Source organism: Rhinolophus hipposideros, assembly GCF_964194185.1.
Source record: "Rhinolophus hipposideros genome assembly, chromosome: 5".
In the NCBI taxonomy this organism is placed as follows: Eukaryota; Metazoa; Chordata; class Mammalia; order Chiroptera; family Rhinolophidae; genus Rhinolophus; species Rhinolophus hipposideros.
In genome coordinates this window covers 58,962,635-58,973,265 of record NC_138051.1, presented here as the reverse complement: position 1 = coordinate 58,973,265, position 10,631 = coordinate 58,962,635, and the positions used below count along the sequence as shown (strand labels likewise).

General features: G+C 53.8%; 1 protein-coding gene across 3 annotated transcripts in view; it reads right to left on the bottom strand.

Annotated features, from left to right (window-relative positions):
- Window positions 1-366: 366 nt before the first annotated feature.
- Window positions 367-10,631, bottom strand: part of MAP2K5 (mitogen-activated protein kinase kinase 5) — a 236,612-nt gene continuing 226,347 nt past the window's right edge. For all 3 annotated transcript variants that reach the window (XM_081048101.1, XM_081048100.1, XM_081048099.1), the window contains one exon: window positions 367-830. In XM_081048101.1, coding sequence (XP_080904227.1) covers window positions 726-830 — 105 coding nt within the window. In that variant the 3' untranslated portion in view covers window positions 367-725. The remainder of the gene's footprint in view (window positions 831-10,631) is intronic.

Sequence of the window (10,631 nt, the reverse complement as noted above, 5' to 3'; positions counted from 1 at the left end):
AGGGTCAAACCACTGTGTTGGAGCTCCTGTTGCTGTCGGGACAGCCCAGCCTTCGCGTAGGACAAACCCCAGTCTAGTAAGGAGCACATGATGGGGTGCTGAGATGTCAGCTCTAGTGCTGGCTCAGCTACTCCTGCTGAGAGACTTGGTTCGGGGACCTCCACGCCTCGATTCTGGGTCTGTCAATGGGCTGGGCTGTGGGCCTCATCCCAGAACACCGTGAGGTACTCAGGTGCTTGCAAGTGCCTGGGGAAGGGCAGCTCCAGGCCCAGGGGGGTGGCACTGCCAGACACCCCTGCTGAAGTGGGAACCCCCCGCCCCCAACCCTGGGTGGGTAACAGGTACCCTGTACAGTACATCCCTCATGGGGGAGACAATCACAAAGCAGTAATACTTTTATTTCCATCAGTGCTGCTGATGGCACGTGACCCTTTACAAATAAAAACGCTAGGAAAAAGGCAGAGGGCAGGTACATAGGAGCTTCCATTTGTTGATGCTCCCACCCCTTTATCTTCCCCCCAGTCGATGCCTCCAGACAGGAGGGGGCGAAGCTTGACCTGGCCAGGGCTGGCTATCCCTGATGGCTCCCTAGGCGGGGCTGAAGGTGAGAGCAGGGGAGCCTGTGCCCAGCAAAGCTCTTCTGGTGTAGGCAGCAAACGGAAAGGGTGCGACAGGTGGGGTTTCCGCTTGGTAACCAGTCCTGGGCTTTCAGCACCCCACAGGCCTCAGGGAGGCCCCTGCTGGCTGCGCCTCTCCTCTAGCACCCTGCATACCCACATGGACACCACGGTGGCGTTTCCATCATTGAACTGCATGATGAACGGGTGGCCCTGCGGAGAAGAGGAGTAAGTTGTGACAGGCAATCCCCAGACTTTGTACCTGATTATCCTTGCCACGGCCTGTTCTCAGCCTGGACCTTAGTTTTTCTCCCCAGTAGCCTTCTGAAGCAGGGAGGGTGGCGACCAGTCCCATTTCACAGCTGGATGACTGAAGCCCAGGGCAGAGCAGTGACAGGTCTGGCTGGGGCACTCACTGCACACCTCGGGCTCTGCCTGGTCTCGGCGACCTTCTCCTGAAACACCAACCAGCCTGAAAGCTCCCCAGGGATGAGGGCCTGTCTTAACTCCATACTGCCTGCCCCGCCTCAGCCCGCCACCACCAGCAGCTGGCCAGCCAAAGCCGGGCTCTTCGGCTGCCAGCGCTCCAATCCAGCGCCTGCCCAGAGACCAGAGAATCATCTTGTCAGAGGCTACGTTAGTTTCTTCCAGTTTTCTTCTGTGTCTAAAGCTCTAGGAATAGGTCCCAATCTGTGAGTGGAGAGAAAGGAAGAGGATATGCCGGTATGTGCAGATCCACTCCGGTGCCGAGGGAGTGCCGGGCACTGGATTCTGAAGGGGCCGGACTGTCTCCGTGGACCTGGCTTGGGCTACTCAGCCCACAGGCAGGCTGGGTTATATTTGGCCAGTCCCCTCCCCTGCTGCTCTGAAGAATCAAGATTCACACTCCCAATCTTAGGGCCTCCTGGGAGTTCCCAGAGAAAGCCAGAAAAAAGCAGGCGCAGCATACAGTCAAGCTGGCCACCGGTCAAAGGTGAAAGGAAATCAGAAAAGCATTCTCTTCCTTCCTCACCAAGTAGCTTCTCTGCTAAGGACTATATACCTGCCTGCTCCCTTCCCTACCAAAAAGGGTAACGTGACACTCACGGAGCCACAGTGAATGAGCAGAGAAGGGGGGCTCCAGCTGCCCTGCTTTCTGTGCCCTTCTTGGGCTTCCTTCCTGCCTCCTGAGCTGGGCTCTCAGGGCTGCTTTCCCAGGACACGCCAGTCTTCACCTGCAGCCCTGGGGATGGCCTGTCCCTGGGCACATGCTCAAAGCTCCGAGCTGCCTCACGTGGCTGGGAGGGATGAGGTTTCAGGGTTCCGATGCCCTGGGTGCCTGGACCCTGGTGTCTGCGGGAGCAGTCGAGGACCAGGCCAGGAGAGGGCAAGGGGCTGCTCTGTCAGGCCTGAGATGTCTCTGGGGACAGGGAGGAAGAATGTCCAGGCTTCCTCAGCCTGGGCTGATGTTTCCCTTCACCCAGCTTTCCCAATCCAGGCAAAGAAAACCACCCCTGAAGCAACCTGCATGCTCGAGCTCGGAGGTACACAGAACTGTCAGAGGTGTAGTGGGAGGAAAATCAGCTTGGAGGGTGCCCAGGCGGGGAGTCAGCGAGGCCATCATGGAGCTAGGCTGGAGCGCAGCTGGGTGCCTTCTGTACTCTGGGGGGGGGGGGGGAGGACTCCCAACACATCTGCAGGACCTCCACGGGAGCTCGCTGCCAGGGAAGGAGAGGTGGAGGCCAGGATGGTGGGTGGGTGTGCGGCAGGCAGCACTGGCCTGGGTGGGGGCTGAGGCAGGAGAGGCCCAGAAGGGACTGTCTTGGCTCCCACATGTTCTCCCCCCATGTATACGTGTACCCTATACCTGCCTTCCTAGACCGCTACCTAGATTGCGGGGCTTCTTCCTCCAGTCAGAGTGTGTGCATTTCCTTTTCAGGAGGCTCAGGAGAGGTGACCTCGCGCCCTTGTGAAGAACAAAGGGAGAAGCTGTGCTCAGGCGCCCATGGGCCCCTCCCATGAAGCCTGGGGTAGCACAGTGTCACTTTCCCAGAATGCCCGGTGACTTTGGGGCCCATATGCTCCATCTCTGTTATCATCTGCTCGGGAACAAGCAGAGCGGAACTGCAGGAGGGGAGAGTGGAGGCATTCCTCCAGTTGGGAAGGCTGATGGCCGCACTGCAGGGAAGCGTTTTGCCCAAGTGCCCTGGGAGGAGGGAGGAGAGGGTCGGCATCCACTGCTCAGGTGGAGACTCTGCCCCTTTCCTGCCCTCCTTGGCTGGGAGGTGACTCCCATTTCCTGCTAATCCCTGATGCTTTACACCACCTTGCAAGGGAGTGACCTGGATGAGTGGTGCTGTCCCCAGCTACATTGTTGGCTGGTTTGGGAGGGATGGGAGGAGGAGGAATCACAGAGGAAGACGGGAGGGGTGGGATGGGGGTGGGGTGACAGACAGACAGACATGAAGGGGCACCCAGGGCTGCACCATGAGTTTTGGAGCTGTTGGTAGCAAGGACCATCACGTGACTGAGCACACTGAGAAAGCTGCTGTGCGGGGACTGAGGCACATAGAGCTTCTCAGAGGTGCAGCAGGGCAGAGGGCATGGGACCGGCACTGGAGACGCAGGGTCCATGGTACCCGGGCCTGGCAACATCTCTGCCTGCAGGGTCCAGGAGCTTTCAGTCTGTGGCAGAGGCACCAAGCCACAGACTTGGGCACTAGAATCTCTACTTTACAGATGAGGAAGTGGAGGCCAAAGGCTCATGGTTGTCCTGACTGGGTTCCCCGAGCTGGGACTGGACCAGAAGTCCTGTAACTCAAACTCACTGCCCTGGGCTGTTCCCTGGACTGATTAGGGTGGCCAGCGGGAGGATCAACATCCAGATTGCAATGCCCCCCCGCCCCTTATTTTTACCATGGGATTCAGGTCTGCCTGGCCGGAGGTGGGACTGAGGCTGCAGCTCTGAGCCTGACCCTTCCAGGGCTGATCCCTCTCAGTGCCATCCTTGGACACACTTAACTCTGCTCTGACTTTACTCTCCCTCCTCCAATCCGCCCCGTGGGAGAAGCAGGGAAAGTTACCTTCACCCCATTTTACAGAAGAAGAAGCAGGCCTGGGGAGGGGAAGTGACTGGTTAAGTGCTGAGGCTGAACTCAGATCTTCTGGTTTCTACTCTTGTGCATTTTCAGGGTTGGACTGCATCCCCTGTGACCCTGGCGTATGGCTGATACCGCCCCAGCCCCATGACATACGATGCAGGGATTCCTTATGAGATTAACGAGCAAGCAAAATAAATGTGGTGGACAGTTCTGGGGACAGCAGGAAAACCACTCGGCCGCCCTGAGATGCATGAGTTTCCAGGTGGCTGCGGACAGGTCTGAGCAGGCGCTGACCCAGCCAGACGCTCCAGGTGTCCGGGCCAGGCTAGGCGCCTGGAGAGGGGGGGGGGGGGGAGACACTGAGTAACACACTGCGAGCAGCACCATGCACTCAGTGCTGTGGGCCCGGCACTTGCCAAGGGCTTTGTCCTGGTTTTGCCACTGAATCTCCACGCTCACTCTGGAGGCGGACACAGCTATGCGTCTCCACCCACCAGAGGAGGAAGCAGACACTCAGGGACCTGTCTGAGGTCCCTGAAGCAAATGGCTGGACCCACGACATGGGTCACCTGATTCCAAGTGCCACGCTCAGGACCATGTGTCCTGCACCTGCCACCAGAGAGCTGACTTCACAGGCCCCTCTCCGTTGTCTCTGAGACCCAGGGAAGGCTCCCGCCCCCTGCAGAGCTTGGGCGAAATGCGCATCCTTCCCAGGCAGAGGAATTCGGGTGTGGACAAGCTCTCGCGGCCCCATCATGCTACAAGGAGCAGTGGGAGCACCGCGGGCCCACCTCCCTGGAGCCAGCACACCCACATGCTGCTTAGCAAGAGCCCCCGCTGCCCCTGACACCGAGGTCTCTATCCTCCATGCAGACAGCGTGTTAGGGGACACTGTGCAGAGGCTGGCAGGGTGCGTGCAGGCTGGAGCTGCTGACTGATCTCACCGGCCTCGTCACCAGGCAGTGGGAGCCACTCTCATTTCCTGGATTCTCTCAGGGCCAATTGCAACAATTAAACCGGCGCGGGTTGAAGTATTATGGTCCACAAACTTCGCCACAGAAGATGGAGACATAATGAAGAGAAAAGGATGGGACTCTAAGAGGCAGAATGGAACCAAAAGTGGGACACGAAGGAGAGCGACAGACACGAGTCAACAACAACCAAAGACGACTGGAGTCACCTGGTCCAGACGCCCCCGCCCGTGGGCTGAGAAGCAAATCATGGCTGGCGCAATGAAGGGTGCTGGGGGAAAACCAGCCACTCATGAAGAAGACTTGTAGTTCAGTATACTCTCTCCTTCAGCTGGGCATTTGTGTCCAGTGTTTCGCTAGAATTTGACTCTCTCCTTCTGTAATAATGTCCCTCCTTTTTTGCCCACCCATTTCATCACGATGAGATTGACAGCAGGCTACTCTGGAGCCCCTCCCATGTGGGAGCGCTCTACCCTTTTACCAAGGGAGGCACGGAGGGGAGGGGTCAGTGTGCCCACTGTGTGGGCAGGAAGTGGGGCCCGAGCCTGCCCGCTGGGCCTAAGTGCTGCCTGAGGCTCAGGTGTTTGGTCTCCTCGTCCAGTGCTCATGCACTGACATCTCACCCTGCACTCAGCTGGGTCTCGAGTTTCTCCCCAAGTAGGAATTTATCTTTCTGGGGTCTCCATACTTTATTCTCTTGTATAACTTTCAAAAGAACATCATGCATTTGAGTTATTTAACAACTTGCTGGTGTGGCGGCCAGGCCTGGTCCGTAGCAGGCCTGTGGCATGACATGGTAATCTGTACACTCTGCATGGCTCAGCCATTCACCAAGCACTTGCTGGGCGCCTTCTGGCTCTCTTACTTCTGCACCTGGCCTCGAACCCTCCCAGCACCCCCATTTATAGATGAAAGAAACTGAGGTGCCAAGAAATGTGATGTGGGGCAAGGTCTCAGAGCTGGGAAGTGGCAGAGTTAGGGTTTGAACCCAGGACTCTTCTGCTATGGAGGAACCAACTGCTGTGTTCCCTGAGTTTGATCATGGTGAGTTTTAAATTTCTACTTTTAAAAAAAAGAGTACCCTGTACATCATAGGTGCTCAACAAGTAATTTTTAACCAATAAACTGAGGGGAGGGTGGCAAAAAGGCTCATCTGTATCCTCCCTGTTCAGTCGCATGTGTCAGGCATTTCTAATCAAATAACTTATTTAACCTTCAGCCACTATTAGGTATTAGTATTCTCCCCATTTTACCGATGAGAAAACTCAATCAAAAAGGTTAAGAAAACTGTCCAAGGCCATGGAGCTTGACTGTGCCCAAGCCCTCAGCCATCACGCTGCTTGCTGTCCTTCCTTAGGGCTGGAGGCCAGCCTGCCCTCGGAGCTCAAGCTGGGTGGCCTGTCTGATAACCCCAGCGTCCCTGGTGCTCCATCCCTTCTCTTGGGGTCTAGACTCTAGAGCAGCAGGAAGAGGGAGGCCCAGGGCCTGGAAGAAATTTTCCAGAGCTACAGAGACCAGACCTCTGGAGGTAAGAGCAGAAAGAACAATTAGAAACAGGATACCTAGCAGCATACGGCACCCCTAACCTCAGATCTACCTCTATGAAGCCTTTCTTTGTCACCTCCCAACAGGTGCCATCTCTTCCAGATGGAACTGTGCAAACATCTTGTCGACTTCCCTGAAGCACACACTTGTTCTGCTGCACGTCTTTGTCATCTGAGCTCATCTTATCCTAACACGAGACTGGAAGCAGTTGAGGGGTAATTACATAGCTGCCAAGAAAACTTAGCTGGACTGACTGGTAAGTGACCCGGCTTCCGCAGGAGCCTGATGTGGGATGAGAAGCACCGCAGGCTGGGGTGGGCAAGCCTAGGGAGGCAGCCCACATGCTGAGGCTGCTCGAGGCTCCCCAGGGGGTGGGGTGGCTCTCTGCACCATAGGACTCCCCCCCATCAGGCAAGCCCCAGACCAGCAGGCACACCCTCTCCACCCGAGGCTGCTGCATGAAGAGAATGCCAAGGCCCCCTGCGCCTGTTGAAGGAAGCAGGCCTGGCCGTCACACCCCAGTTACAACACAAGTAACGAGTCCAACAGGCTGCTCCAGCGGGCCGGCAGGGGCAGTCCTGTAGGTAGGTGGTGCCCCTAAGAGGTGACCTGAGAGGCTGCAGGGCCCCAGGGTCCACACGCTGCCCGTCACTTCACCTTTCCTTGCTGGGCCTGTGAGCCTTTCTTGAAGGTTCTCTGCATGTCCCTTTGGGATTCTAGCCCTAGGGGCAGGGGTAACGCTTCAGTCTCAGAGTCTGGTGCCGGAGGGTGTGAGGTTTGTTGGGGCTTCTACAGATGTTTGATTCAAATCGTTAAGAAATATTTTAAACTGCATTTGTAAAAACCTAATTAAAAAATAACACACTCATCTATGTTCAGCTCAAAATGCTGATGTCTCATGAATGAGTTCCTAAAGAAGTGTCTACAAGGAATACTAACACATTCATGCTAAAAACCCACTTTTTTTCTATATTAATATTGAGGTTCTGCTTTAACTTTACATAATAAAAAGCATTTCAGGCCAAACGTTCAAAACTACCTATCTAACCCTTACTTACGCAGGAGATAACTTCAGATGAAAGAAGTTAAATGATTTATTAGATGCACAGATCTCCAACGTCTGCCAAACGGCTGCCAAGCGGCAGGGCAGCAGGCAGCCCTTACAATGTGAATGACACGATCTCGTACGTCACAATCATCCCTGGGGTCAACGCTTCCTTCCAGGCTCATCACCAGGGGGAGTTGGGGGAGCAGGTGGCTTGGACTGAGGCTGGAGGGGAGCCCCCATGAGTGGCTCAGCAGAGAGAAGCTGAGGCATTTCAATACACATTCTTCTCTCTGCCCCTCTGGGGGGAGATGCAAGGAGCCAGCAGCCCTCGCTCCATCCCAGGATTGGGAAGACTTGCGAAGGGCCACGACTGCCTCTCCTATAGCAGAGACACTACAATGGAGGGAGCCTCCATTCTCTGGTTCCATCCTTATCCGTGGAAGGACTTCTGTCACCACACTCCTGAGCCCTGTCCCCAGGCAGGAAGAACTGAGTAGGCCGGGCTGGGCACAGGATCTGATCTTTGCCCACTGGCGGGGTGAGTTCTGCCCTCTCGGCAGGCTCTGAACCTGAGGGGGCCTGCAGCTGTTTACCTCTGACTGGGACTCAGCGCTCAATTCCCAGCAAGGCCACTCGGGCCACAACAGGGAAGCACATTCTTCCATCCAGATCTTTACAGAACCTAGGCCCATACTCCCTTAGTGTTACTTCTCAACTGGTTTTGAACTCGGGGCGGCTGTGTGCTGGCATGGCCTCCTTACCCCCACTGCATGCCATTGCTCTCTCTTCCTCCCGAGTGGGTCCTGAGGACCTAACGAGGCACCTGTCTGCAGACGGTGTTTCACAGACACACACTGGGCAGCGTGAGGGGTGGTTATTATTCCTTCACACGGAACACATCTGGGGGTGTGGCAGGAAGGGGAGGGCAGGAGCCTTGTCTCCGTGCAGCTAATGTGGAATCTGCCTGTCCACCGAGCCTGGCTTCACTGGCCAAATGCCATGGGCGCAGAGCTTTCCAAGGTGTCTGTTCTGAGACTGCTTTCTCAGCCTCTGATTTCTCAAGCTTTTCCATGGCTGGAAGTGGGGGGATGTCCTTTCCAGCCCTTCATTTTCTTTGAAGACCTCAGAAATGGTTTGCAGCTGTGACATGCCATTCCAATCAACCTTCCTGAGTTTATTCTTCACAATTGCTACAGAAATAGACGTTTCTCTCCAAATATTCAATTATTAGCAGCAAATTGCTCACCTCTAGCCATCCTTGACTGTACACAGGTATCTAACGGGGCCAAGGAGCTCTCCACCTTTCATCTGAGCAGATCTGTGTGTTCCTACACAGAGTAATTAGTCCGAAAACGGTCCATCAAGAGAACACGACGTGGAGGCGCCAGTTAGCTCAGTTGGTTAGAGTGCAATACTCTTAACAACAAGGTTGCGGGTTCGATCCCCACATGGGCCACTGTGAGCTTCGCCCTCCACAACTAGATTGAAACAACTACTTGACTTGGAGCTTAAAACACACTTAAAATAAATAAAAAGTTGAAAAAAAACACAGAATAGATATTTCCTGAGGTCTCCGAGTCATTCTGGGCCCTGTGCTGACAATGCGGTGCAGGAAAGGGACACAGGATCACTCCAGTGGGCCACAGTGAGGGGCGTAAACACGCGGTGCCAGCACTCATGAGCTGGTGTCAGAGGGAGCTGAGCTGTGGGGCTGCCCTGGCAGGGCACTGAGATAGGATGGGGGGGTGACAGCAGTGGGGATGCTGGGGCCCCCAGGCATTCTTGAGCTGGGTAGATGCCCCAAGCAGTCAAGATCAGAGGGCGCCAGAGAGACACTGAAGGCCTTGCTCCAATAATGCTGAGGACCCGTCTGAGAGGCTGAATCTGCAGCATGGTTTAAGCAGTGAATGTGGGGCTAGCTACAGGTCTAGGTGGTCGAGGTTTGTCTTTAGGGTGATGGCTGTGTGGTGGTAAGCTTTAAAGATGCAATGCTTGGAAGGATGCGTTCTCTCCTGCCCCTTTTTTCCTCACCTCTTGGGGTTTGATGTTTGAGCTCTGAGACCTTGGCTGTGTGTGTGTGCAAGTGCTTACGTGCGTGTGCGTATGTGGGCATGTGAGTGTACAGAAAGGAAGGAAATAATGAGAATAAACACAGTTTCTGGCACGTTGTGGGAGCGCAGTAAGTTTATTGAACAGAATGGAGTGATTCTGAAAAGAGCATGAATGAAGAGATGATGAAAGACTTAGACAGCTTAAAAGCTCTCCCTCTACAAAGCTCTCACCATGCCAGATAAAAGGGAACATTTTAAACAAAAGCACAGCTGAACTCATAGAAAAGGTAGGAAATCTGCAAGCGCTAAAAATGAGGGAACTGAACACCAGAATCATGAGCATGTGGGTGCAAGTGCTGTGGCTCTAAGAGGAGCTATTGATTCTAGGAAGGTAGGGCCTGGATAAGAGTGAAGAACTAAGAAACAGGAGGCGAGGGCCATCTGGAGAGCTGACCCTGAGACCTTAAACAAAGCTGGGACTACAGAAGGGGTGAGCTAGTAAAAGCCTACCCATCAGCAAAGGGGCCGAGAAGATGGCTGCCAGGGGCGTTGCCCAAGAGACACAAAAACGAAGCAGAGCCTATACAGCTCTGTGTTCTGAGAACCCCAGGCTATAAACTAGCATATCATGGATTTTGACCTAGTGGTGCTCTGGAGTGTCTCTCAGAAACATACAGAAAGCCATTCCAGGAGATACTTCTGATGGTCAAGAATTTCCACAGGAATAAGCCCCACTCAGTATGAGCTTACAGTAAAAACTCCAAAACATGAGAGGAAACAATTCACCATGGACAAGAGTCAGCAGGCCCGATACACAGGAGGATCAGAGTTCTCAGAACTGAGATAATAGAAAAATAATTGGAAAGAAAATGTAAAAAAAATGTACATTTGGAAAGATTAAAGACAAAAGAAGAAATTGAAACACTAAGAACAAGATATTAGGAAAAAAAAACAGGGACTTGAAAAATAATCAAATGTAACACAGAAATAAAACATATAGTTACTGGGAAAAAACAAAAGAAACTCTTTGTGATGAGCCAGGCAGCAGACTGGATACAGCTGAGGAGAGAGTTAGTAAGCTAGAAGAATGGGCTGAGAAAATTGCCCAGAGCACAGTAGAGAGGGAAAAAAGTGTTTTTTAAATGTTAAAGAGGAAGGCCCAGAGGAAAGACTAGAAGAGACTACACATAGTGGGTGAGGGGCAATATCCAGAGAGATAATATCTGGAATTTCTGAGAACCAGTGAAAAGTGTGAATTTTCAGATTCAAAAATCACAACTGCCCCTTGGTTGGTACGATAGCAGGAGCTGCCAACTAGT